This window comes from Hyaena hyaena, unplaced genomic scaffold, assembly GCF_003009895.1.
Source record: "Hyaena hyaena isolate Hyena2069 unplaced genomic scaffold, ASM300989v1 scaffold_176, whole genome shotgun sequence".
In the NCBI taxonomy this organism is placed as follows: Eukaryota; Metazoa; Chordata; class Mammalia; order Carnivora; family Hyaenidae; genus Hyaena; species Hyaena hyaena.
The window spans coordinates 2,853,037-2,880,691 of record NW_024080809.1 but is presented as its reverse complement, the minus strand read 5'-3'; the positions used below and the strand labels follow the sequence as shown (position 1 = coordinate 2,880,691).

At 43.5% G+C, this 27,655-nt stretch overlaps 1 protein-coding gene across 1 annotated transcript in view; it reads right to left on the bottom strand.

Annotated features, from left to right (window-relative positions):
- The window catches only part of LOC120237306 (calcium-activated potassium channel subunit alpha-1), a 549,540-nt gene that overhangs the window by 17,012 nt on the left and 504,873 nt on the right, over positions 1–27,655 (bottom strand). The window contains exons 7-9 of the mRNA XM_039240526.1: positions 20,446–20,521; positions 18,138–18,308; positions 16,485–16,576 (exon numbers count right to left, since the gene is read on the bottom strand). Coding sequence (XP_039096457.1) covers positions 16,485–16,576; positions 18,138–18,308; positions 20,446–20,521 — 339 coding nt within the window. The remainder of the gene's footprint in view (positions 1–16,484; positions 16,577–18,137; positions 18,309–20,445; positions 20,522–27,655) is intronic.

Here is a 27,655-nt window from a genome sequence, read left to right as displayed (position 1 = left end):
TCCCTGCTCTGCCCCCAAGGATGTGTGTGATCCTGGGCAAGCTCCTTATCCCCATTCAATAGATGAGAGAGCTGAGAGGCTAATACCATCCAGCCAACTTCCTGCCTCAGGGATTGCAAAGCTCAAAGTTCTATACCAGTAGAAGCCTGGTGATTATTCAAAGCTGGACTCAAATCAATGATAGGTCTGGGGAAATGCCTGAACATTCATCCTTCCCATCCTGTACGCAAAGGACTGAATGAACATTGGCCAGCATTGCCTCTCCCTCTTCTGAAATCATTCATCTCTAGGACAGATGTGTGAGAAGTAGAAGGGAAGGAGATGAGTTCACCCTCTCACCCTTGAATCAAAGGCCCCGCCAGCTGATTTATTCAGCCTGAGAAAGAGTCAGGGTTCTCTCAGTTGAAAATGTGCTGGGTACATATAAAATATATTCCAGTGCAATCAATATTATCCCTTAAGCCTTTAATTAGCTTTCACTTCTCTTAAGAAGTAGACAAATGCAGGCAGGAGAGGGGAGAAAAAAGGATTGACTCTTTTCATTTGATGCTAGCTGTCCAATACCATTCTAGACAATTGAGAATATATATCTTTTAGCTACAGCATGATTTCTGGGGTGGAGAGCAGTCTTTATCAAAAAGGAAGAAAAAAAAATCTTCCTTCAACATAATTGGTATTTTTGCTCAGAAAAAGCGAGATTGATTGAAAGCAGATTGCCTTTTTGCCCAAGGAGAGTTATTAGGTACATTATCATGGCAACCTTGGAGAACTCATATTGTTCCAATCTGTCCTATATCTGATTTGAAGATTTATGACTTCCTCCTTTTGTGCCAATAATCATTTCCCTCCATTTTGTTTTCCATACAGTGGAAGTTATCAAGAAGCCCACATATTTAACATGTTTGAATGCAGTTAGAGTTGATGGATGGGGAGAAGTCGCCTCTCTAACTCAGCATCTGCATTAGAAGATCTGCTTCTACCAGCCTGTGTCTGAGGGAGCACCAGAGGCCTGCAGGAGCGCAAGGGATGGATGGCTAAAAGGGAAAATTTATTTTCCAGAAATACTTGCAAGACTTTCGAAAATCCCAAGGACAGTAGTTTGGGGAAGGATGTTATTGCAGGGAGAAGAGAAGCAGAATTTCTTATACCCTTAGTGATTGAAAATATAATTGAAAATATTCAAGACTGAGAGTAGGGGGTGCCCTCTTTGTACACAGAGTGATGGTTGTTCACGGTGCATGATTTGAAGAATGCCAAAGAGATCCTCATCCCAAACTGTCTCTGCCAGATTCCATGACACCTACAAATCCACCATGTGAGATTTGTACTTTGATAGCCCTGTGTTAGCTCAGCTCAGACACTAAATAATGAAATAGTCTTGGGCAAGGTACCAATTCTGCATTTTACAACTATAAAGTCAGAGTCTCTGAGGGGCTGGTGCTAGTACCTGATTCATGAGGTTATCTTGAGGATTTATTTAAATAGATAATGCATGTGAAGGGCCTAGTAAAGGGTCTGGGCCATTGTAAGCATTATTAAATGGTGGGATTCCTGTGATATCTATAAATCAGTCGGTAACAGATGTAAAGTGCTCTATAGGCCCTGGAATGTCACCTAATCCTATAACAACCCTATGTTCCTACAATCTGCATCTTTGCAGATAACCTCTCTTAACCTCAATTTCCTTAAGTCGCATGCCTGACATCCCACAGCAAGAAAGTGACTTGCCCAGGATGTGGTCCCCGACTCTAATGCTCACTCAGATGGAGCTGATAGAGGGTAGAGAGCAGACTCTGTAGTATTCCAGCTTCCGCTCCTGTATGGCAGGCAGAGCTGGCCCAGCAGATGTCCTCATCATCACACAGTGGAGGGGATGCTGGAGGGGTCCACACTGGACCAGGAGAGAGGCTTGGTGACCAGGGTGGACTGAGATCATTCAAACTTAAGACATCACAGTGTTGGGGTGCCTGGCTGGCTCAGTCAGTTAAGCATCTCACTTCAGCTCAGGTCATGATCTCACAGTTCATGGGTTCAAGCCCCGCATCGGGCTCTGTGCTGTCAGCTCAGATCCTGGAGCCTGCTTCGGATTCTGTGTCTCCCTCTCTCTGTCCCTCCCTTACTCGAGCTCTGTCTCTCTCTCTCTCTCTCTTTCTCTCAAAAATAAATAAAAATTATAAAATATTTCTTTTTAAAAACATCACAGTGTTGCAGCATCACTAGATGCTGTGAGTGAAGGCAGAAACTCTAAATCAAGTTTTTAAACTTAAGCCACACAACTTGGCAAATCAAGGGATGGCAAAGTGATCCAAATATCCATTGTAAATATTATAAGCTATGTCCAGTCTGGGACTGCCTCATCAGCCCAAGGATCCTAAAGATAAGGAAAACCTAAATGATCCATGTACAGTGGAGGATATTTAGGAAAGTTACACTATGAAGGTAAGTAATGCTGTTCTCAATGTGGCTCTAGATTTGAACTTCTTTAGACTACTGATTAGTCCATCCTAATGTCAATCTTTTCTGTCAGTCTAAATGACTGGTATCTACAGGACCTGGTCACATGGTTTGTGAAGTTGGCCAACAAGCCTAAATCAATAACCATTTCTTATCTGATAGGACTTTTGGGTTCTTAAAACTTTGTCAAGTTGTGTAAACAAATCTTTCTTGGGATAAACTAATGTTAATGGCTGGATTAAAAGATTCCTCTCAGATGCAGGAAGAAGCTTCGTAAATGCCAAAATAGTAGCAGATGGCATTCTGTGGAAAAGAGTTACTCATCTAGTGTAAGCAAACAGGCCTGGTTTTGGGGGCAGGGCTCCATAAACATGGGCTGAACTGATGTGTCATGAGCAAGTGTGGTGTCAGTGGGTGAGTGTGACAACCAGAATAAGAATAATGCTTGACTATTACGAACGCTATCAGGGTTCACCAAAAAACTGCCAATTGTTTGTTAAATGGGTACATCTTCACTGAATACACATTAGTGTGCCTCTCTCATCATTAAGCATCTCCGTCACCCAGAATGAAATCCCACTTATTCTCAATCACTCTCCTTCCTTCTTGGAGATGGCCAAGGGAAGCCAGGATGCCCCGGCTGAGGTGGAACCTGTTTCAGAGCTCACTTCCACTGCTGCTTTTCAGAACGGACAATGTAGGGGAGGTGACCGAGGGAGCCCCCAAACTCTCTGAGGCTCCAGTGAATGAGGCCTCTGGACACTCACTGAGGCTGAGGTTAGCTGAATGGCAACTAAAATCTACACACCTTTAAGAAGATTCAAGTAGTGTTTCTTCGAGCCTGAAAAGGGCAATGGGCTCCACTCCACAGTCTTCTTGTTGATTTTAGTATGAGAATAAGCCCTGGTGGATGTTTAGTCTAGTGCCTACTATTTGGATGTGGAAACTGAGGCCCACAGATTCAGTACAAGGTGAATGGCAGGGCCACAAGCAGCCCTACCCTCTTGGTTTGGTGCCTTCTAGACAGAGAAGAGGCTGATGCTGCTGGGCTGGGAGTCAGGAGATGGGGGCAAGTCACTACAAAATGAAGGGGTCCAGACTGACTGGGCTGCTCCCACTCCCACGGACACTGATGGATCCCCACACAGAGTTCTAGCTCTCTGCCCTTCTAGTTCAGGCCACCATCACATCTCGTCTAGAAGTCTGCAGTACTTCCTAATTCAGTCTAATTCAGTTCCCTGTTCACCCTCCCTGCCACCCCCACCCCCTCAAAACAGCTAAAGAGCAAGGACTGAGGCAAATCCGCCTGTATCAGGTCCCCTGGGGCAGGGAGGTTTCACATCGCTCTTTAGCAGAGCCTCATTCTAGGAAGACAATGTAAAATGCACAGCTCTGGGCTGTTTATTTTTAAAGATACTATATCCATTTTTACTGGAACAAGTATAAAGAACTTAAAAAACCCATAGCTATCCTGTCACAATAAATCACACAGAGTAAATTGAAAATCCTATACAGCTTTCCCTGAATACATTGTGCTCACTTTGTCAGAGAGGTAGATGAAATGTGGCATATATTGATCTAGATGTCTCTGTAAAACTATAATATTTATATCAAATACATATGCTAGAATCTCTTCTGTTTTTCTGCTGAGACTTCTAATCATGCTCTTTGCATCCCATCTCCCCACAACACCCCCCACCAATGGTAGCCACCAGCTTGATAGGAATGGATTTTAAGAAGGACTTGTCAGGGAAATTCAACAGCATTTTATCACATAGAAAGCAGGCTTGGGGCGGCGAGAAACCCCACAACCCAAAGCACACAGTGGCCAGTACTAAAAGTTGTCCCTCCAAGATTGAATTTGAACCATTCAGTGTCCACAGAAGAGTCTTTCCAAGACTCTCACACCAGCTGAGGTTTAGGCAGATTCTGGGCTTGACCTTCTGTATCACCTGGTGGTGCTTCCTGTGGCTGCTTTGTCCCACAGCTTCCCCTGCTTTGGATCATGTCCTTCAGGGTGACTGTTAACCAGGTTTTCCTGTGAGGTGCAGGACCCCACTGCCTCAAAGGAAGGAGACGAAACCAACCCCTGCCTTCCCACTTCCTCCTGTACTGACAGCCATTCCCAAAGGAACTGACGTTAACGCAGGGCAGTTCACCTGTGGCCAACAAAAGCTAGTTCCAGGCTGTGCGGGTCCCCTCCTTCTGATGAGGGAGCATAAGGCAAGCCGACAGCCTGAACCCCCCCTACGTGGGATATGTGTGATATTCCTTAGGCACTCCTGGCTGCCCAAGGACAAAGGAAAAGATAGAAAGCCAACATTAAATTGGTAGAATCTCTATCAGTTTACAAATACTTTAGTAAAGTTACCAGGAAAGGGCAATCTTATCAATAGTCTCATCTCCAGGAACTTTGTACTGTCTTAATGATGTTTTTGTTAGAGGGAAAAAAACAAAACAAAACAAAACAAAAAACCTTAGCTTGATCGTAGCTAGGCCCAATCACTCTTTACAACCCCAGTGCAGCTCTCTCTGCCCATGGGTCTCATCCCCATGCTTTAATAAAATCAGCTTTTTTGCACCAAAGATATCTCAAGAATTCTTTCCTGGCCGTCAGCTCTGAACCCTCATCACTCCAAAACCCTATCATTTCCATCCCATTTGGGGACCTAGCTCAGGACCTCCAAAGCTTGCTAGACTTTCCAGAACTATCTACTGACCAATGGACTGGTTGGTAAGGTGAGCTTGTCTTGGACACTTGATGCCTTTGTAAGTGTAGAAGAAACATAACCGTTAGTTACCTGCAAGATTGTCAGATCATTGGCTGATTCTGCCTCCCCAAATCTACTACCAGGTTTTGAGTTTGTGAGAGAACAGTACATGTAAGGAGGACAAAAATGAAATCAAAACAACTGTGAATATGTATTGAGTCCATAATCCCAAACGCTGGCTTTAGCCATTTCTGGCTAAAATGAATGAAAAAATAAAACAAACAAACAAAAAGCCCAAGGAGGTTTGGAGATAAGAAAATTTCCTACCCAGGGCCATAGCTAGTACTTTGCTAATTACAAAGAAAGGAAATGCCTTCTCCCTCCTAGTGAGGAAGAGAATAAAGTAATCATCTTATCCAGCTGTCAATAGAGCTATTCTGGAAGAGACAGGCTGTTTTGTTGTTTCCCTAAAAAGGGGCAGAAGGCTGAGCAAATAGATCCCAACAGTGCAGCAAAGGCACCTCTATGAAAACAGAGCCGCAAGGTCACAGGACAGGCTACTGGTAGCGCCAACAGTGAATACTGGGATGTTCTGACCAGACCAGAACTTTCTGCCAAGTAGGTACATCAGATCAGATGCAGATAGTCAGGACCTAAACCACACCAGAGGGGTCTATATCTACACCCCCACCATCCTAGATCACAATTAGACTTCCATAATTAGACCGTGCCCAAGGAAAGATCAAATATCTTTTGTAGCTTGTTGCCTAAAGGAAGCCTCAGTCCAAGTCCTGAAAAAAAATTCTGAGAACCTAAGGAGTCATTCATATTGACATATCCAGGCAGCACCCTCTCTTCTGTCAATGGCATCTCATTTTTTTAAATGTTTATTTTTCAGAGAAAGAAAGAGAGAGAGAGAGAGTGAGTAGGGGAGGGGCAGAGAGAGAGGGAGAAACAGGATCTGAAGCAGGCTCCAGGCTCTGGGCTGTCAGCACAGAGCCCAAGGCAGAGCTCGAACCCACGAACTATAAGATCATGACCTGAGCTGAAGTCAGACGCTTAACCGACTGAGCCACCCAGGCACCCCAGTGGCATCTCATTTGTAATTTGGGGACCCAGTCATCCCCAATCAGCTACAGTGTTGGGATCTTTAATCAAGTTTCCCTGCCCACATTAGGTCAATCAATACTTCTCAGCCTTGAATGGAGTGGCACTAAATTCATGGTGGGATCCATCCTGGTGGCAAAAACCTATAATGACTGTCCCTGAGTTTCTGCTTGCTGGGTTCCCGAGCTGCTTGCCTGGCTCAACTCTGTCTTTTCTTGGATCTTGCCCTTCAGTTTTTCTCTGAATTCTATAAGGTACTCTAACCTTCCAAAAGAATTCCTCTCCGGCTTAAGCTAGCAAGAAATCAGTTTCTGTTGCCTATAATCAAAGAGCCCCTAACTGGAAGAGTTGTTTACCTTAACCTTAATTTCTCACTTAATTTCCATAACATCCTAGTGTGTTGGTATTGTTTCAGTTTCTTTCTCTCTCCTCCCATTTTTCCTTCCTTCCCCGAAGAGAAATTATACAGTCATCTTAAGCAAGCAATTCCACAAATGCCCAACTCTCTCACAAATTACACTGTTTCACTCCCCAATACCTTTGCCCTTCCACATTTTATTCATCCCATTACTGCAGGCTTGGTAGCCTTTGGTCATTTTCAAGCAAGTCAATCTTCCTTTGACTTGATTCTTCCAATCTTAAGAGAAATCAGGGCACTGAAAAGCACTTTCCTTTATGCAGATCACAGTAGATTTGCCTGTCTCTACTTGGTAATGCTGCTTTTGAACAGAAGGAACCAAGAGAACAGAAGACTAAGGCCAAGGTCAGCCATACCCTTCGGGGATGAAGGTGGAATGGAGGGAAAATTAGTCAAAGCAAAGAAATGACTCTTACTTTTGCCCTTGTAGAGGGGAGGTCTGTTAACTTAGACGTGCAGAGCAAGCCCCACCTCCCTGCTAACACCGCTGGTAAATCATGCATCATGGCCCTAGAGCATATGTTGTCGGACCTACCTTCCCATAATGACAGTCAAGTTGACACATCCTTGTTCCCCAGCCACACCCAAGGGTGTTGCCCCAGCTAGCATATGCTGCTAGCTATCCAATCCACTCTGAGTAGACCCAACACATTTGCAAAGGCCTCAGCTGGCTTCAGCATCTGTTATACACATAAGAACTGGGAGGAGTTCACAGGTGCCAGGGTCTACTGACAGCACCGGGGGACGCTCCAAGGGATGAAAAACAGGGGGACTCGGAGTAGCTTCAGCAGCTCCCCCACCCTTTCAAGTCTCTCTGGATCCCTGTTTTACCAGGCCCATCACTAGACTCATAGACTTTTAGGTGCACAAGTCACCCTGTTTTTACCTTTGTCCAAAACTGCTCTAATGGGTGCATTTTAATAATATGAATTATCAAATGCTTTTGGAAGCATTCCTTCTGAAATGCTTGCAGGCTTTGTGATTTTATTGAACAAAATTCCTGCCAAAAGAGCTTTTCACTGGGATGATGCTCCTACATAATCAAGCCTCTATATAGTAGCTACCACTTGTTCCTTGGATGGTTCCGGTTGGTCAACGTCTCAGGTTAGCTCCAGGAGAGCAAGAACCACAATTTTCTAGCTCATTCTTTAGCCACAGCACTTAGCATAGTGACTGGAACATGGCGGCGGCTCACATACTTAGCTGAGCCAACATGCCGGGATGGGAACTTTCCTAAATCTGTTCTATATCCTAGGCAGCATTTGCTTTTGAGGTCAGTGGCCAAGGTCGCAAAACCTCTCCCAGAGATGGGCATGAATCTACCTTCGAACTGCCTCCATGTCCCCTAGTTAAGAAAAGATAGGAAGGGGAGATGAGACTGCTTTTACTGACAACTGGGACCATATCTGGAGCAGTCCCCATGGTTCTGGGGTGGGAAGAGATCATTGTTATACAACACTTGTACTAGATGTGGGAGCCCCAATCCTGAGAGACACAGAATCAGGTTTTCATGAGTTTCACATTACAACAGCCTCTAAAGTTTACTAGAAGGAGACACTGGGCTTGGACAGCCAGAGAGTTTCCTGGTTTATTTTCAGTGTATGATGGCAGCAGCAGTGGGACACACCCAGGTCTACTAGGAACCACTTTGTACAGCTCTGGAAAGACTTCTATCACAAGAAATGACATAGCTGGAAGATAGAAAACACAGTGAAACTTACTCTTGATGGTGGTGTTTGTTCTTTAGATTTGGAACCTACCCAGAGAGGATTCACCCAATCAAACATGAGATTGAGCAGAAAGACGCTTTAGGAATTATAATTAGAAAAGTCATATTCAAAATTCTTTTTTTTTTTTTTATGGAGGAAAGACTATCTGAGAGCAAAAGTCTAGGTTTGAATATGACTTTTTATTTTTTTTTGGGAGGGTACACAGTTCATCTCCCACCTACATTTCTATTCTTGTTTTCAGAACAATAGCTGGAACATTTTGATAAGTGTGTGGAAGGGAAGAGAGACAGCAAGAACGTGGAGGGGGGAACGGGGGGACAAGCCTTCACTCCATTAGGTATTATCAGGAAATTGATTTAATATGCATCCAAGTCTCTTTAAATAGAGCTTCAAGTTTGAAAGGGGCTGAAGACGTGGCTTACAAGAATCCAAAGCAGATGCAAAGAAAGAAGCGCCCACATCCACACCCCGCAAGACCCCTCTCATCAGAAAGGAATACCTAGCATGTTACATTATACAATACAGCATCTAATGACACTTGCTTTTGGTATCTGCCCCTCGGTTCTGAATTTCAGAAGTAGTAAAGGGGTCATTTTTCCAAAGTATTAGGGCAATCTCAATTCTTTTTTCCTCCCCCAAAAGTTTAATGTTAATCAAAGCAGAATGTCTAATCAGTCCAAGATGGTCTGTCAACTTGAATTATCTGTTTGTCTTCCTATTTACTGTATCTGTCTGTCTACAGTTCTTCGTATCTTTGTGAAGATCAGTTATTGGGGCCTGTGTTTCCTTCTGACTAGAATGGCTACCAGATGATCCTTCCTGGTGATATGTTGATGATTTGCTAATTTATGGCTTTTAAAATCTAGGAATCTGAAAACATTGCTGGGAGTTCAGGCTGGGAATCACGTGGGCCACGCAAGGAGAGGGCTGAATGGTTTCCCTGTCAAAGGATAAAAGTTTGTGTGAAATGCAAAGCCTCGGTCACATTTCAACCAGAGTGATGTCTGTGATCTAGAAATCATAAATGGCACCTTATAGGAAACACCCCCTCCAGTAGTAAACCCCCACCCGCCACATCAGGCTGTACAGAAGGGAGAGTGAGGGTTGTCCAAGCTGTCCATAGACAGGAAAGGAAAAGAGGCCCATGGTCCTTGGCCCAAGACAACACTACACGAATTAACCCCACATCCTATTCCCAAGTGCTGGAGTCAGCCCTTATCAGAAAAAGAACAGATGGAAATGTTATTATAGGAAGACGGTCACCTCTGGGAACCAAAAGGAGAGGCTTATATAAGCTCTGAGTTTGAACTCCCCATCCACTTTGGTGGCCAAATAATATAATACATAGCTCGAGAGATGTGGCATATTTGGAAATCTCCATGGGTGTAAAGAAGTACATTTATCCCCAGTGCCTGTGTGTAGCAAGCACTCAATAATCACGTGTGGAATGGATGGTGATGAAGGCATGACTCACGTTAGTTCCCTGGGAAAAGGAGGGGGATTATGGGGTAGACTGAGTGAGTCTTGTAAAGAAATATGCTCGACCTTTGAACAACATGGGGGTTGAGGCGCTGACCCCTGTGCAGTCAAAAATCCACATGTAACTTTTGACTCCCCCAAAACTTTACTACTTATAGCCTTTCGTTGACTGGAAGCCTTACCAATAACATAAATAGTCGACTGACACCTATTTTGTATGTTACCTATATCACAGACTGTATTCTTACCATAGAGCAAGCTAGAGAAAAGGAAATGTTAAGAAAATCCTAAGTCAGAGAAAAGATATTTACAGTTCTGTACTGTATTTATCTCAAACAATCAGCATGTATGTGGATCTGTGTGGTTCAAACGCATGTTGATCAAGGGTCATCGGTAATGCCTTTTGGGGCTCAGGCAGATCATTTAAGATTCTAATTCTTTAAAAAACAAAAAGTGGTCTAGAACCACAGTGGGCAAAGTTTGGTGTGGAGGAGAAAATGGAGTAGAATTTCAAGACAGCCAGGCAGGAGGGGATGGAAAGTGGCCTCAGAAAGGAACAAAGGCCACAGACAGAGATGAATGAGAAGGCTATTTCTGATATAAGGAGAGACACAGAATTAAATAAGAGTCCACTAATAAGGAACCAGGGAAGATACACAGGGTGCCCACTCCTGGTAAGTCAGTGGAGAGTACTGTTACAGGCGAAATAGAGCCTCAAAGGAAAATAAGATTTTACGACTTGGAACCACGGAGGTAGAACCAAAGACCGATGGTTGTGAGTGGGGTTCGTGTGATATGAACTTTAAAACTAGGATGTTGGCTCCCCTCAGCCTAGGAGTAACAAAACCTGGGGTGAGCAGCCAGGGAACGGGCTGTAACACGGCCTCTTCTGAAATGTCACCTCTCAGGACCTCTTTAGAGTAAGTCACTTCTGTTTTGCTATATAACAGGATCTTAGTCTCTTTCAGGTTCGTTTTTCCCACATGTATTAACACTTGTACCTGGTATTTTCTTCAGTCACAACCTTGCTCATTGCTCTTAACCTCCTGGTGACTGTAATGTCCGTGAGGACAGGTCCCAGGGGTAGCTTGCTTACCACCGAATCCTTGGCACCCAACACAACCCTCATTGTCCAGGGCACAGAGGCACTCAGTGGACATCTGTGGACTGAAAATGAGCCAGTGGAAATGATAGAGGAATGGGTAGTGAGGCAGGAAACTAACTGTGCTCTAGTATTTCTTAGCTCTTGAAATTCTTGTCTAAATTATTGAATAGTCTTTAAAATATGACCACCCCATTAAAGAACATAATAAAGTACTCTGTTTTCATTTTTAAATGGAAAAGGATGATAAATTCTGCCAACCTCTATGGCTTTGGGGCTCCCTTTTACAATCCTGAGGCCACGTTGGAAGGCTTTACTCCCTCAGGAAGACCCAGCCTCCTGAGGGCTAATACTCCCACCTACAGCTCTGAAATAAACTAAAGAGTGGATCTTGCAGAGGACATTCTGGAGGTGAGGGGGGGGAGGGGTGGGGGGGGCAGCTCCTGCTACTCTAATACTCACTGGCAGTCAAGACACCACCACCAGAGAAGTGCTCTAACCAAAGGGAGCAAGTGGATATGTCTGCCAGGGCAGGGAGTGCTCTTCTCAGATGCCATGCAGGTAGGCTCTGCTTAGGAAGGTGTTTGCATCTGGCAGATCACTACAATGTGCCGTGGCTGGTAACCTAGGAAGTGAGCTCCCCAGGAAGGGGTTGAAAGTGTTGAGACCCACAAATAAGGCAGAATTTTGGCCATCGATCTTTCTGACTGTCCTTGAGAGCCCCCCATTGTTACAAGTATAGAAGAAATAAATGCATTCCTAGTCTAACCAAATGAGAAAAATCAAGGAAGAAATGGTTTGGTCCCCTCTCCACCTCTTTGTCCTTGGCCAAGGATCCTTAGAAGCAGTAGGTGAGAAGATGGAAGAGGCAGGCCCACAGTGATATTCATGCATTTCTCTACCTTTCCATCATGTGCACCCTGTTGTGGGTAGAGGTGGAAGAAAACATACAACCATAGGATCATGGGGCTCAGAACAGAAAGGGGTCTCAGGAGATGATCTACAGAGGCAGCATGGCCCAGTGAAGCAGATTGCCCCTGGGTTCAAATACTAGATGTACCCTTTATTAGCTGTGTGACATCAGGCAAGTCACATAACCTCTCTGTTCCTCAGTTTCCTCACCCGCTGCAAATGGAGGTGATATTACCTCCCTTTCATGGTTGCTGTGAGGATTAAGCAATATGCAAGTCTGAAGGTATTCTTACTGTCAGAGAAGGCGGTCTTAGGGCTGTGGGCTGTAACGAGTCACTTCTCATCTGCAAGTATGTGCCACTCCTCTGTCTATATAAAAAAGAGGTCTAAGAGAAGCCACAGTATTTAAGTTTCACAAACAGCTTTCTTGAATTGGAATTAGAGGTAAGTTAGTCTGTGACAGTGATTCCCTCAACCAGAAGGGAGGCGTAGCCTCCTCATTCAGCCAGTGGACCTTTCCTTCAAGTAGACTTCATTCACCTTCCTGGTCCCCTTTGCCTTCTCCTTGTCCTCTATTACACTTTCTCTTCTCAGCATTTGGCTACCAGAAATCACTAGAATAATCCAAAGCCATTCCATTCTCCCTCGTCCCAAACACCTGGCTTAGGGCTGCCTCAGTTTGGGGCCCCGGAAGCCCATCATGGGAAAACACAAGGTCTGGATGGCTCCCTGGCCTGGCCACCTCTAACAAGCGGGTTACAACAGATGGATTCCTCTCTGTGGCTGATTATTTTCCATGGCCCTTGGCCATGTGACCTCAGACCATGATCTTGTCAGTTCTCATAAACTAACGAGGAGTGGCTGAGTCCCACGCAGAGAGGAAATCTCTGGGGAAAATGGCAAGGGCTGTGGGAGGAAGGAGAGCAGGCTAGGACCCCAAAAGCCATGGGGGCCTCACCCCGCTGTTCCCCCACCTCTGAGCAGCTTTGACCTTACATGAAGGGAAGGAGGAGGCGGCACTAGCCTCGGGGTTCTGCTGGGCTATAGGCGGGCTACTTTTTTGAATAAGACCTGGGGTCTCAGTCCAAAAGGACAATTGGCCCCAAGACCTCCAACCCACAGACACTGCCTGCCAAGGCCACTCTTTGAATCTGTGGTTATTGACACCCAATTCCTATACTTAGGAGCCCCAATGCATCATAATAAGATAGAGAACAGCTGACATGTGCCCACATCTACTGCTAGCTCTGGGTGTCCTGTGGGAGGTCAAGTGAGGTTCACTGAAGTGAATGTTGGAAGAAGCCACTCCAGGCCCTTGATCCCATGTTGACAGTGAAGATGTGCTGGGGATGCTGTATGAAGTGTTCCCGTTATGCCAAACACATAGATCAAAACTGAAAATGAGGTGCCAACAAAATCTCCATGCTCTCCAATATCCTGAAATTGGGTGTTGTGTAAACAAAACCCTGAACTTCTCTGCCGTGTGTGTGTGTGTGTGTGTGTGTGTGTGTGTGTTTACTTTAAATCATCTTTAGATTTCCAAGTTGTGTGTCTCTGTAGCTTTTGGGTCACAAGTTACCTTAAATTCTCTGACAAGTTAATGCATTGTTAGAGAGATTATTTCTGAGTAAGATATGCACGTGTAAACAAATCCCTTAACTATGTATATGTTTTAATTACATTCCAGGCATTCACTTGATGAAATCCTGAGAAGAGTATACGTCTCTGTATCCATGAATACAGCACATATATTTTTGCATACACAAAGACACAGGGCAAAAAGCACGCTATTTTAAGAGTCTGAGCTCTATCTTTCAACAAAGTTTAGCTGCTTTCCTTTTGCAAATGCATTTAATTTTATCTGGAAACTTTCTGACGTTAGAAATAGAACAACTGTAGTTTCTCATTATGTTTGCTGCCAGAGTCCATGCTTGGTTGCTCAACTAAAGACCTTATATTGCTAATTACTACCACATGCCCATATCCCAAGCGAAAGAAAACTTATTGATTCTGACAGCCCATTCTCTCAACGCTGAATTCCAAATGAAAACTCAAATTTTGGCCAAACATAACATTTCATCAATCTTGTTCTACTGACTGGAAAAACAACATCAAACAAAGGGTGCTAATGGCCCTTTATTACTGTTCCTTTCCCAAGCTTATATTTTCTGATGAAAGATCTAAGTGACCAAAGGGCTTCTTTAAACTACTTAGTAATTAGCTTTTGAACCAGGAAACAATGCATAAGGTAAAGTGAACCGTCCCAGTGTTGATGACAGGGCCGACTCTCTGTCCTCAGGGTCGGGGGACATTGGAGACCCAAAGAGAACATTAAAAGCAAAGTGTGTATTTTCATAAAGGGAGAAGAAAAAAAAAGAGATGTAGGAAAAACCAGGCTAAAAGCCTGTGATAAAAGATGACAGAGAGGGAGTCAGAACAAAAGCTGTGGGGAGTCTGTGATCTGAAGTGATTAGCACTCGAGGGTTTGAGTGGAGATGCCAAGGCAAGAAGATGATGGGATCAGAACAGGGGCGGGTGAGTGACTGCTGGTCTCAAGCCCCATCTGGGTCACCTACCACCAAAAGCCACCAGCCACCCGGCCCACCCACACTGGACTAGGGAAACTATTTAGAGAAAAAAATTTTACCTGGAGTGAGAGTCAAGAAGTATTTTCAACATAGACCTGGGGGCAACTGACTTACTGGCTTCGTTGGGAGGAGGGACCAGGAAATGCTGGCCGAGGGAGTGGGGCGGGAGGAACAAAGAGAGCCCATGCCCTCAGAATGCCTTCTGCTTTATGGCGACCTGTTCACACCTCAAAGGCAAAATGGACACAGGAGCTGTTTTCCTCCTGGCAATGGAATAAATGACCAATGGGAATCTCTGGACTTATCTGGCCTTTTGGATCCAACCAATGGCCCAGAAATCAGAACAGCTTGGTTCTAATCTCATCCAGAGCTGTTAAGATAATAGGGAGAGGAGGGCTCCATTAGAGGAAAGGTGGAAGAGCATGCTGCCTGTGTAGAAGAGACGCCAATTGGCCCCCTCTCGCCCACTGTCCTTTGTTCCTTTGAAAGGAAACTGGTGTCCTGTGGGTAGTTCAAGAAAATGAGTCTTTTTATTTTCCACCTCTTCATTTCCTGAAAGAAGGACAGGACACCTGAGCTCAGGATGCACCGGAATCACCGACAGGAGATGAGGTTTGCTCCATCCAACATGACTGTCAGGCCAAGAGGAGATGGGAGTAGGGGGTGGGAAAGGGCAGTGCTATAGTTTTATTTTCTCTTAAGCAAAACAGGCTATTCAAGAGTTCATCTGAAAACGTACTGGGGGAGGGGGAGTTCTGTGATAGGAGCTTCTATGACTATGACTGGGAAGGGGCCCGAGTGATGAAAACATGCTCATCTTCATCTGGATGGTAATTACCGGGTGTGTACATAGGTACAAATCCCTTGAGCTGTACTTTAAGGTTATATACCTCTTACTCTACGGAAGTTGAAACAAAAAGTCAGAAACAAAAACAAGGCTGAGTGCCCATGAAAAAGCCGAGTAAAGAATGGTCACCACCGGCCCTGCCTCCCCTGTGGCATTCCCCTCCCAAGATAGTGCTCTGGCATATGGCGGGGATGGTGAGGCCCTGCCGTGTACTTAGGAGTCAGACTTCAGGTTGATAATGAACCCACACGCTGGTATTGATATTGATAAAATGATCCAAACTCAAATTGAAATAGTCCCCAAGAAGAAAGCATCGATGTGTGGGAAGCCAAACAAAAGACCATCAGGAAGAGCCTGTGGTGCTCCAGCACCATAAATATAATCTGTCTTGCCCAGAAGGAATTTCAGCTGAGTAATGAGTCCCTTTGAGGACAAGTTCGGTGCCGCCTGGCTAAAGAGAAGTGGTTTCCCGGCTGCCACGATGCCTTTACAGTAGGCAAGGTGAGCTTTTTCTTGCCCTCCCTAAGACTTCCCTGCTGGAGAAAGATCCCATGGTATTGCTGCATGAAATAAAACCCATAGGATGGCATCACATTAGTCTGGGACACCAGAATGTAATCACTAAGCCAGTTGATATAAAGAATGAACGTGCCTGGTTTACTTGGTAGGGATTGGAACAGAAAAGACAGGCCCAGTTATCTCTGGACCTGTCCCAGGATAAACGCAGTAGGTCTCTCGGAAAGATGGGTGGGGAAGGAAGCCACGAATGGGCGGGCACCGGTCTGGATACTCAGTCCACAGGTGACATCACACCCCACACAGAATGGGGCCCTTCCCTCACAGAAGCACCTGGGTGGGCAGGGGGAGGGGCGGGATTCAGGTGTCACCGCCAACAAGGCTCTTGAAAGCCACTCAACCACATCTTCTCTGATGCAACTGACTTACTTTCTGCCTCCATGTTTGTTAAAAGTCCCGCCGAATTTATTCCGATTCAGGATGAGGGCAGCAATTTCGGGCACGTAGCGGGCAAACATTGCCTACATGCATGAAACAAAGAAACAAGAGCCAAAAAAAAAAATGGCATGCAGAGAGGATTCTACCGCAGCGGAGGCAGCAAAACCTCTTGGCATACTTACTTTCTTCCACTAACCGCACTATAGGAGCCCCCGTATTTCTTGCGGTTTCCTATTAATTCTATGATTTCAGGGACGTAGCTGGCAAACATGGCCTAAGGAGAAGACAGGAGACAGAAGAGAGACTGAAAAGACAGGCCAAAGAAAGGGGTGACCTTTTCAGAGGGGGAGGGGATGCTAAGATCCGAAAACACAAAGGGGTTAGAACTGCGAAGGTATATACCATTGTGGTGGGTTGTAAAATTAAAGGCACAAAAAGGACAAGCTCCTGAAAATACACAGGACAAAACAAACGTGAACCAACCTATAAAACCAAAAAAAAAAAAAAAAAAAATTACAGTCAAAAAAAATACAAAAGAGACAGGAATAAATAAGTTGCTATCTAGTTCTTCTTGCTATAGGAAAGTCAGTAAAGGGGGTGCATGCTGGTGAAATCACACACACACAACTGCAAAAGAAGACCTTTCTAGTTAAAATTCACAGGAGAATCAATGCCTTTATGAGCGATGAAAGACAATAAACATCAAAAGAAGATTAAAATAACACAAACTTATCCAGTAATAAAAAAAATCACTAAAAAGCACAAAAGGTAAATTTAGGAAATCATGTGGGGAGAGAAGAAGAAAGGAGAAACACAAATCTGCCATGTTTTGCCCAACAAACATTGTGCTTGTGGCTGGATAAGTGGGTCTCATTTTCTACAGGGACTTCCCTGACGCTGAGGAAATGCCTGTGTTAGCTTACACACGCACATGTACATTTAATATACATTTTTCAAATGTATATATGCCGTATGCATACAGAACAGAGAGATGTATATGCATAATATAAATGTATGTGCAGTGGAGACATATGAAAGCAGTGTGTGTGAAGTAGGATTCTAGTCACTTACCGCATACAGTGCAAACATCTAAACTTAACATGAGTTACTTTGAAAGACAAAATGCAGCAACCACCAATATGCTGCCAGAAATTCCCCCTTTCAAAAATTACAGACCATTATGATCTGCAAAGAGCAGAAAATCAAATAGCAAAACTTTCTGACTTACAAAGGCGGGCGGGGAGCATGTCCCATGTGTTGCTGAGTAATGGAAGTGGTTGGCTCTTTATAAAACTACCCTCGGCTCATGTCATGATGTCCACCTACAGGAGATCAGTAGGCTTTCTGTCCTCTGTGGGGACCCTACTCTCTGGGGGCAGGCCCCAGCCACAGTGTTTGTTGGAAGTTATGGAAGGATCATGAAGGGTGTGGGGGAGCTCTTGAAACCGCAAACTGTCTACAGTATCCACAGCATCGACTGGGTCGGGTGACAGCAACTGTCCTTGCAGAGAGTATCAGCTACTGAATCACATTACTAAGGAACAGACACTCTCACGTAATAAGTGAGCATCACTTTCTTAAGACAGTTAGGTTTCCTCCTGGTGGATAGGCTGACCCCGACAAGGGCAGTGTGCCTGGGTCTCTGGGGAATAAGTCTAAGGTACCAAGGAAATATGCAGAGAAGTCATCGTTGCGTTTGGATTTACTCGGTTTGATTATAACACTAAGGCAATCGCTTGCGATGCAGAAACAGTCAAAATACAAAGCTTTAAAGAAACAGATAATAGAAAATATTAATGACCATAAAAATCAACATTATAATAAAGAGTTTTTACCAGTCCCCCGAGGATGAAGAAGACCATGAAGAGGCGCCCAAGCGTGGTTTTTGCGTAAACATCCCCATAGCCAACAGTGGACATTGTGACCATGAGTAAATAGACGCACTCCCAGTACGTAAGAGCCTGGTTGTTTTGGAAATTTTCCCAGGGGTCCCCTGAATTCTCCACCTAAAGCAAGGGGACAGGACAGAAAAAGGATGACATTACACACATATGGTAAACCGGGAACACAAAAACTCCAGAGGGCTGCTTCCGGATGCCTGGCCACCTCAACACAAGGTGTCTGCTGCGGGGAGAAGTTCTGTAGTGATGACTCCGAACCCCCACCCCCGGGCAGGTAACAGGAAGTGGAGTGGCTATAACAGAAATGTGCCTTCCTAGCTGATTGGGGCAGAGAGCAGAAAGAACAGAGATAAATATCCCTAGTCAGGTTTTTCTTCTCATTGTTAAAGATTTGAAGCCAGCTGGATTTTAAGGCATTGCCCGTGGCCATGTTTTACAGCCTTCTCTTCAAGGGAAGAGCCGGAGAGCCCTGCCCTGACCTTTCTCTGTGAGTTCCTGCTCAGTCTCAGAGGGCCTGGCTCATGCACTCCCTAAGAAATTCTAGACTCTCCCACACAGGGCCTTGTCCTTTCATCATTCTGACCAAGGCGATTGCCCAGTGGGCCCCCCTCATCCAGATCTTACACCCGGACCCCAAACGGTATCTCTGGGTCTGACTCTGCTCTCCTGACTGCACAGCGTCAGAGATGGCTCTACCCTGCAAGCAGCAGGAATTTCCCTGAGAGCACAAAAATCGAGCTCATGAGAACAATTTGCTTTTGTGCAGCTCCTCAGACCAAGGGTCAGCAAGCTTTTTCTGTAAAGGAAACGATAGTAAGTATTTTCAGCTTTGGGCAACATCCAGTTTGTGATCTCTGGAGCAAGAACTCAACTCTGCAGAAGGTGAATCAGCCAGAGACACTACTTAAACTAAAGGGGTGTGGATGAATTGGGAGCCCTTTGGCCCCAGGGGTGCAGAATGCCCATCTCTGCTTCAGACTTTACAAAACACTTCCCATCGAATTCTATCCACCACCCAAGCTGTGAGATAGGCAGGAGAGATAACTTTAGATCCACACTGTCGGGAGAGAGGGAGATGTGTGGGCTGGACCTCCAGGCTTACCCCAGATCCCAACCCTTCAATATACCATGCCACGGTTCCAACCAGCATGGCCCCTGTGGGAGGCCAGCCTCCAGGCCTCCGACCCCCAGACCTCCTGCTCTTCTTCTTCAAAAAACTTCCAGAACCTAGCCTCTTTCACACATGACTTCTTGACCCCTACGTGCCATTTTCATGGAGGTTTCCTGGTGGAGCAGAAGCTCCTTCACAAGACAGTAGGTGGGCTCACTGGTCTACTGAAGACCACATTTGTGATTGGGGTGGTTATCCACTGAGAGTGGTTTCAGCCAAGAATTCCATCAGCACAAAGGAGACAAAGGGGTGGGTAAAAAAGCCATCAGATCTAGTAGCTGAGTGAGAGCCCCATCTTCCATGCCAGGCCAGCTTCCTCTGCGTGGTAATTACATAAACCCCGATGGTGTTAGGAAACTAAATGCACCCTGCCACCCCTTAATGCAGATAAAGGCTTTCCTCAGCAAGGGAAAGAAAGGTACTTTTACTCAAATCTTCAGAAATAGATGAGGCTTCTTCTGGCTTTAACAGTTTGTGTTTGTATGAAACATGCTTTCAACAAAAGCTGTGTCCCCTAAAAGCAGGAATAAAAGTCAGCCTCGAGGAGGTGAGAATAGCTTGACTTAATAATGTAAGCCTTTCAAAGAGCCATTAATTTAAAAGAATTAACATTTTTGAGATACAAAATAACTTGACAAGCAATCAGGCAAAAGCATAGAAGGTAGTTTTTGTAAGGGGGAAGTGGAGAGAAATTAAGGGATCTGAATTTGTTGTTCATTAAGCGATGTGGGTCAAACTTTCAACCTTGTCGCCAAGGTATTTTCAAGTGTTGGCTGAGGAAGCACTGCCATCTTGTGGCGCTCTGGGGTTACTGCAGACAGAATGAAAAATCCACCAAACCAGCGAGCCGAAAAATGCGGGTTAATGGAGCTCACATCATTCACCATTTGGAATTAGTTTGGGGTAAAAGGGTTGGAAACCCAGACAATTGTGCAATTGCCTCTCCTTCTCTTACATTCTGCAGCTAGGCTGAAGTTTCTCTTCCGGGAGAAAAATTTCAGGTAATAAAATGACGCAGGGAGGGACTTGTTGCAGAAAAGCCAGAGCTGAAGCATCTTCAAAGATACTTACCAAATGGATTAACCCAGCTGCTGTTAGCCATGTGCTGATAAATATGGAGAGCAGATTCACCAGCTTGATGGAATTACTGTGCAAAAGAGACAATAAGCAAAATCCCCAAATTACAAAAGAAGACCATGCGGAGGCTGCCTTCCAGAGTAACAGCAATCTTTAGGGGACAGGCAGCCCACCTTCACTCCCCAGTGGTTCCTCCATCATAAAGAAATGTTCCAGAAGACACCATCGGTAGCTAGATAGGGCCAGAGCCTACAGAAAAATGACATCGGGGCCACTAAAAGGGGATCTCTAAATTAACCGCTCTGTTGGGTTTAATTTTTTTAACTAAATTTTATTTTGAAAACTTTTATATCTACAGAAATATGGAAAGAAAAATATAATAAACACTTATATACCTTTCATCTATATTGATCAATTAACATTTTTGTACATTTGCTCTGTCTGTATTCTCCTTTTCTTTTTCAAAAAACAATTTTTTTTGAAACTTTTTCAAAATTTTGGCTGAACCATTTACAAAATACATTGTAGACATTGTGACACGACTTCTTAAATACTTTAGCATTTAACACTTAAGACAGAATGTATGAAGGACACCTGGGTGGCTCAGTCCATTAAGCATCCGACGTTGATCTTAGCTCAAGTCATGAGCTCACCATCTGTGATTTTAAGCCCCGTGGCAGCCCCATGTGCTAGCAGCACAGCCCCTGGGTGGGATTCTCTCTCTCCCTCCCACCTTCTCTCAAAATAAATAAATAAACTTAAAAAAAAATAAAGAAGGGCACCGGGGTGGCTCAGTCAGTTAAGCATCTGACCTCAGCCCAGGCCATGGTCTCAGTGTTTGTGGGTCCAAGCCTTACATTGGGCTCTGTGCTGACAGTGCAGATCCTGCCTGGAATTCTCTCTCCTTCTCTCCCTCTGCTCCTCCCTCACTTGCTCTCTCTCTCTCAAAATAAGTAAATATTTAAAAAATAAATTAAAATGAAAATGAGAAAACATAAGGAAACCATGCAACACAACCAGGCTACAGTTGTCATGCCTAAGATCATCCACATGAATCCAGGAGTGTCATCTAAAATGCACTCTTTATTTGAAGTTCTCCAGTTGCCCTGAAATTGTTTATTGATGCTTTCATTTTTTTCACCCTGATGCAGGAACTAACTGAGATTCAGGGACTGTATTTGGTTATTATGTTGCTTTCTTTATTCCAGGGGTCAGGAAACGTTTTCTATAATTATAGGGACAGGTGGTAGATATTTTAGGCTTTGTGGGTCACAGCATCTCTGTGGCAACTCTTCTACTCTGCTGCTACTGCATAAAAGTAAGAGAGTGAATGTGTCTGTGTTCCAAAAAACTTTATTTGCAAAAACAGGAAGTGGGCTGGATTCGCCCTTGGACTGTATAGTTTGCCAATCTCTGCTTTTTTCCCCTTTAATGTACATCCCCCTGACTCTTTTTGTTTGTTTTCAAAGACATTTAAATTTCTTTGCACTCAGGTCAGCTGCCTTATAGAATGTCCCATATTCTGATTCTGTTTATATGCTTCTGGATAGAATATCTGCCTGAGATGGCATCACATCAGAAAATCAACTCGTTTACACCAGGCCCAGTCACCTGGTTAAGGTGGGAACATCAAATCTTGCCACCAGAAGGAGCCCACTTCCTTGTAATTAATATGTCATCCATGCAGCGAGAATCTGAGATTCTGTGAACATCTCATTCCCTGAAAACCTCATGCCAAATAATTTTAGCATCCATTAGTGTTCCTTGAGTGGATCAGTTAGGACTCACTAAATTGTAAGCATCCTGAAGGCAGAGGCCTTCTCTGTCTGGATCTTGGGAACAGTGATTCCCTGGCACATAATAGGGCCTCTCTGCATAAGTACTGAATGAACTGGTCCCTTCCTTTGCACTCTCCACACTTAGCTTCACCAGGTTCATTGCCACTGGAGTACAGCTCCTTGAATGTTGTCATGAGCAGGTCACTTCTCTGTCCAAAGGCTCCTTGTTGACTAAACATTATTATGTCCACACTCCTTTTACCCTCAACACTGGCTAAAGGTTCAGGCTCATCACCACCCTTTTCTACATAAGCTCTTGAAATTTCCATAACAGCCAACCCTGTGTACTATGTCTTTGTTTATGCTACTACTATGGATGGTCCTTCCCATCAAAGCAAATATTTCCCTTTCTTCAGAGCCTGGTTCAATCCCTATGTCCTCTTTAATGTGGTCCCCCTACCTGCAATACAAGCGCAGGTGACTCCTCATGGCTCTTACTTTCAACCACTCCTTGGTAACTGATCCCAGGGTCTTAAGACATCTTCTGTAATGTTCTTTGGATTGCTTTTGTCTCTTATGCTCCTAACTGCATCTTGCAGAAACAAACTCTGTTTTCTGCCTCTTTCAGTCTCCCTGTAGTAGCCAAACACCACCCACATGGTGGTTCAGCCCATCATTCTTGACCGATTGTTCTCTCTGCCCTCTCTCATCTCTTTCCCATGGGGAACCAATGATGTAAATCCTGAGAGTTTAAGATCACAGTTAACAGTAATGGCTTACATTGCTATGTTTTCTTTATGGTGCTCACCATTAGCTCACTGTTCTAAGTGCTTCAAGTGTATTAACTCATCTCCTCTTCACAATGACTCTGTGGAGTCATCCAAACCCAAGCTCACATGGTGAGCAGCAGAGTTGGGATTTAAGCTGGGGCAGCTTGGCCACTGAGTCTGCCCTCTTGGCTGCTACACAGTCACAGACTGGTATCCATCAGAGAGTCTTCCTTGATTGTTAAAGCAAAGCTGTGTCTCCCCCCATGCTCAATGCATAGGGTATGAGAAGGTCAGAGATAGACGCTCCATGGAGGAGACACACTATCCAGACATATTGGTTAACCTCTTGAACTGCCACAAAAAAAAAGAATGGAAAGGAAAAAATTCTGATAACTACATCTACACTGGGGTCACCATGGGGCAGGATGGGGCTGCAGTCCAAGGTAGCTCAGGGGTTGAAGGAGAAGCCCCTCAATGGAGGTCGGATCAGTGGTTCTAGATAGGCACCAGACCAGGGTCCAGTTTGCATTTTTCTTCAACCTTATTTTCTTTTAGTAACGGAGCAGAGGAACCCGTGATCTTAGTTGTCTAGAGTTGGTTCTGATAGTTCAAGGAAAGAATAACCAAATATTTTTAATTTTGTTTGATACTTATCTTTTGAAATGTGTGAAACAATTCCTTTCTGGTTCAAAAACAGAAAGACAGGGGAGTCCCCCAGGCTGGGCACAGCAGCCAGAGTGGCGGATGGCAGCGGCAAGGGGCTGCCATTCCACCAGGGCATCCGTCTGCTGGACAGTGGCTCGGTGGAGAACATGCTGCAAGTCTGGCTATCTCAAAAGACAAGCCAAAGTACACATGGTGGAGAGTCCCAAATACCATTATGAGTAGGAAAATAAAATAACCAAAGTCTCAATAAGAGAGAGCAAGAGATACCATTCAAAGAACACTTCCTGAATGGACAGGCCCTGGACAGTCAATGAGCCTTCTTTAATATAGCAGTACTCGCAGGTGCAGAGCACATAACAAGCTTTTAAACCTAACAAGAGACAGAAAGCTAGCCAAAATGATGAAATTAAAAAAACTCTCCTTTAAAGAAATTCCAGGAAGAAATGACAGCTAAAGAACTGCTTAAAACAGGTATAAGCAACATAACTGAACAAGAATTTAGAACAATAGTCATAAAATTAATCACCGGGCTTGAAAAAGGCATGGAAGACATCAGAGAAGCTTTTGCTACAAAGACTATGGAGCTTAAAAATAGTTGTGATGAATTGGGAAATGCTATATATAAGGTACATAATAAAATGGAGGCGCCCAATGCACAGATTGAAGAGGCAGAGAGGAGATTAGGTGAATTAGAAGACACAATTATAGAAAAAGAGGAAACTGAGAAAAAGATAAACTGAGCCAGGAGCATGAAAGGAGAGTTCAAGAACTGAGTGATAAAATCAAACAGAACAATATCTGTATCATAGGAATTCCAGAAGAGGAAGAGAGAGGGAAAGGCGCTGAAGGAGTCCTTGAACAAATTATAGCCGAGAACTTCCCCAATCTGGAGAAGGAAACAGACATTGAAATCCAAGAGGCACAGAGAACTCCCCTCAGACATAACTTGAATCGATCATCTGCACGACATATCATAGTGAAACTGGCAAAATATAAGGACAAAGAGAGAATTTTGAAAGCAGCTAGGGATAAAAGGGCCCTAACATACAAAGGGAAACCTATCAGAGCAGTTACAGGCTTATCTACTGAAATTTGGCAGGGCCTTAAAGTAATGGCAGGAAATCTTCAATGTAATGAACAGAAAAAATATGCAGCCAAGAATCTATCTAGCAAGCCTGTCATTCAGAATGGAAGGAGAGATAAAAGTCTTCCCAAATAAAGAAAAACGGAAAGAACTCATCACCACTAAACCAGCCCTACAAGAAATCCTAAGGGGGACTCTACGAGGGAAATGTTCCAATGAACGCAAGGTACCAGAGACACCACTACAAGTATGAATCCCACAAAGAACACAATGACTCTAAACCCATATTTTTCAATAATAACACTGAATGTAAATGGACTAAATGCTCCAATAAAAAGACATAGGGTAGCAGAATGGAGAAAAAAACAAAATCCATCTATATGCTGTCTGCAAGAGACTCATTTTAGACCTGAAGACACCTTAAGATTGAAAGGGGATGGAGAAATATCTATCATGCTACTGGAAGTCAGAAGAAAACTGGAGTAGCCATACTTACATCAGACAAACTGGACTTTAAAGTAAAGGCAGTAACAAGGGATGAAGAAGGGCATTACATAATAACTACAGGTTCTATCCATCAGGGAAAGCTAACAATTATAAATGTCTATGCACAAAATATGGAAGCACCCAAATACATAAAACAATTAATCACAAACAGAAACAATCTTATGTATAAGAATGTGCTAATAAATAGTGAACTTTAATACTCCACTTACAGCAATGGATAGATGAATTAGACAGAAAATCACTGAAGAAACAATGGACTTGAATGACACATTGGACCAGATGGATTTGATAGATATATTTAGAATTCTATATCCTGAGGCTATGGAATTCACTTTCTTCTCAAGTGCACATGGCACATTTTCCAAGACAGATCACATACTCGGTCATAAAGCAGCCCTCAATAAATATAAAAGAATTGAGATCATATCATACACACTTTCAGATCACAATGCTATGCAACTTGAAATCAATCACAGGAAAAAGTTTTGAAAACCTCTAAAAACATGGAGGTTAAAGAACACCCTACTAAAGAACGAATGGGCCAATCAGGCAATTAGAGAAGAAATTTAAAAATATATGGAAACAAATGAAAATAATTATACAACAATCCAAACTCTATGGGATGAGGCAAAGGCAGTCCTAAGAGAAAAGTACATTGCACTCCAGGCCTATTTCAAGAAATTAGAAAAAGCACAAATACAAAATCTAACAGCGCACCTAAAGGAAGTAGAAGAAGAACAACAAGAGCACCCCAAACCCAGTAGAAGAAAAGAAATAATAAAAATCAGGGCAGAAATAAACAATATAGAATTAAAAAAAAAAAACAAACAGTTGAACAAGTCAATGAAACCAAGAGTTGGTTTTTTGAAAAAATAAAATTGACAACCTCTAGCCATGATTCTCAAAAAGAAAAGAGAGAACAACCAAATGGACAAAATCATAAATGAAAATGGACTTATTACAACCAATCCCTCAGAAATACAAGGAATTATCAGGGAACACTATGAAAAATTATATGCCAACAAACTGGACAACTTAGAAGAAATGGACAAATTCCTAAACATACATTCACTACCAAAATTCACACTGGAAGAGATAGAAAATCTGAACAGACCCATAACTAGTGAAGAATTGAATCAGTTATCAAAAATCTCCAAACAAATAATAGCCCTGGGCCAGATGGCTTCCCTGGGAAATTCTAACAGACATTTAAATCAGAGTTAATACCCATTCTTCTCAAGCTATTCCAAAAAATAGAAATTGAAGGAAATTTACAGACTCATTCTATGAAGCCAGCATCACTTTGATTCCCAAGCCAGACAGAGACCCAGCAAAAAAAGAGAACTACAGGCCAATATCCTTGATGAATTCAGATGCAAAAATCCTCAACAATATACTTGCAAGTCGAATTCAACAGCACATAAAAAGGATTATCCACCATAATCAAGTGTTCGGTTACAGAGCTGGTTCAATATTTGCAAATCAATCAATGTGATACATCACATTAACAAAAGAAAAGTTAAAACCCTATGATCCTGTCCATAGATGCAGAAAAAGCTTTTGACAAAATATAGCATCCCTTCTTAATAAAGACCCTCGAGAAAGTCGGGATAGAAGGAACTTACTTAAACATCATAAAAGCCATCTATCAGAAGCCCTCAGCTAACATTATCCCCAATGGGGAAAAACTGAGAGCTTTCCCCCTGAGATCAGGAACACGACAGGGATGTCCACGCTCCCTACTGTTGTTTAATATAGTGCTGGACGTCCTAGCATCAGTCATCAGACAACAAAAGGAAATAAAAGGCATCAGAATTGGCAAAGAAGAAGTCAAACATTCACTTCTCGCAGACGACATGAAACTCTACATAGAAAACCCGATAGACTCCACCAGAAGCCTACTAGAACTGATCCATGAATTCAGCAAAATTGCAGGGTACAAAGTCAACTTACAGAAATCGGTTGCATTTTTATATACCAACAATGAAGCAACAGAAAGAGAAATCAAGAAACTGATCCCATTCACAATTGCACAAAAACCATAAAGTACCTAGGAATAAACCTAACCAAAGATATAGGAGATCTGTATGATGAAAACTATAGAAAACTTATGAAGGAAATTGAAGAAGGCACAAAGAAATGGAAAAACATTCCATGCTCATGGATCGGAAGAATAAATATAGTTAAAATGTCATTACTACCCAAAGCAATCTACACATTCAATGCAATCCCAAACAAAATTGCACCAGCATTCTTCTCAAAGCTAAAACAAACCACTCTAAAATTTGTATGGAACCACAAAAGATCCCGAATAGCCAAAGTAATATTGAAGAAGAATACTAAAATGGGAAGCATCACCATCCCAGACTTTAGCCTCTACTACAAAGCTGTAATCATCA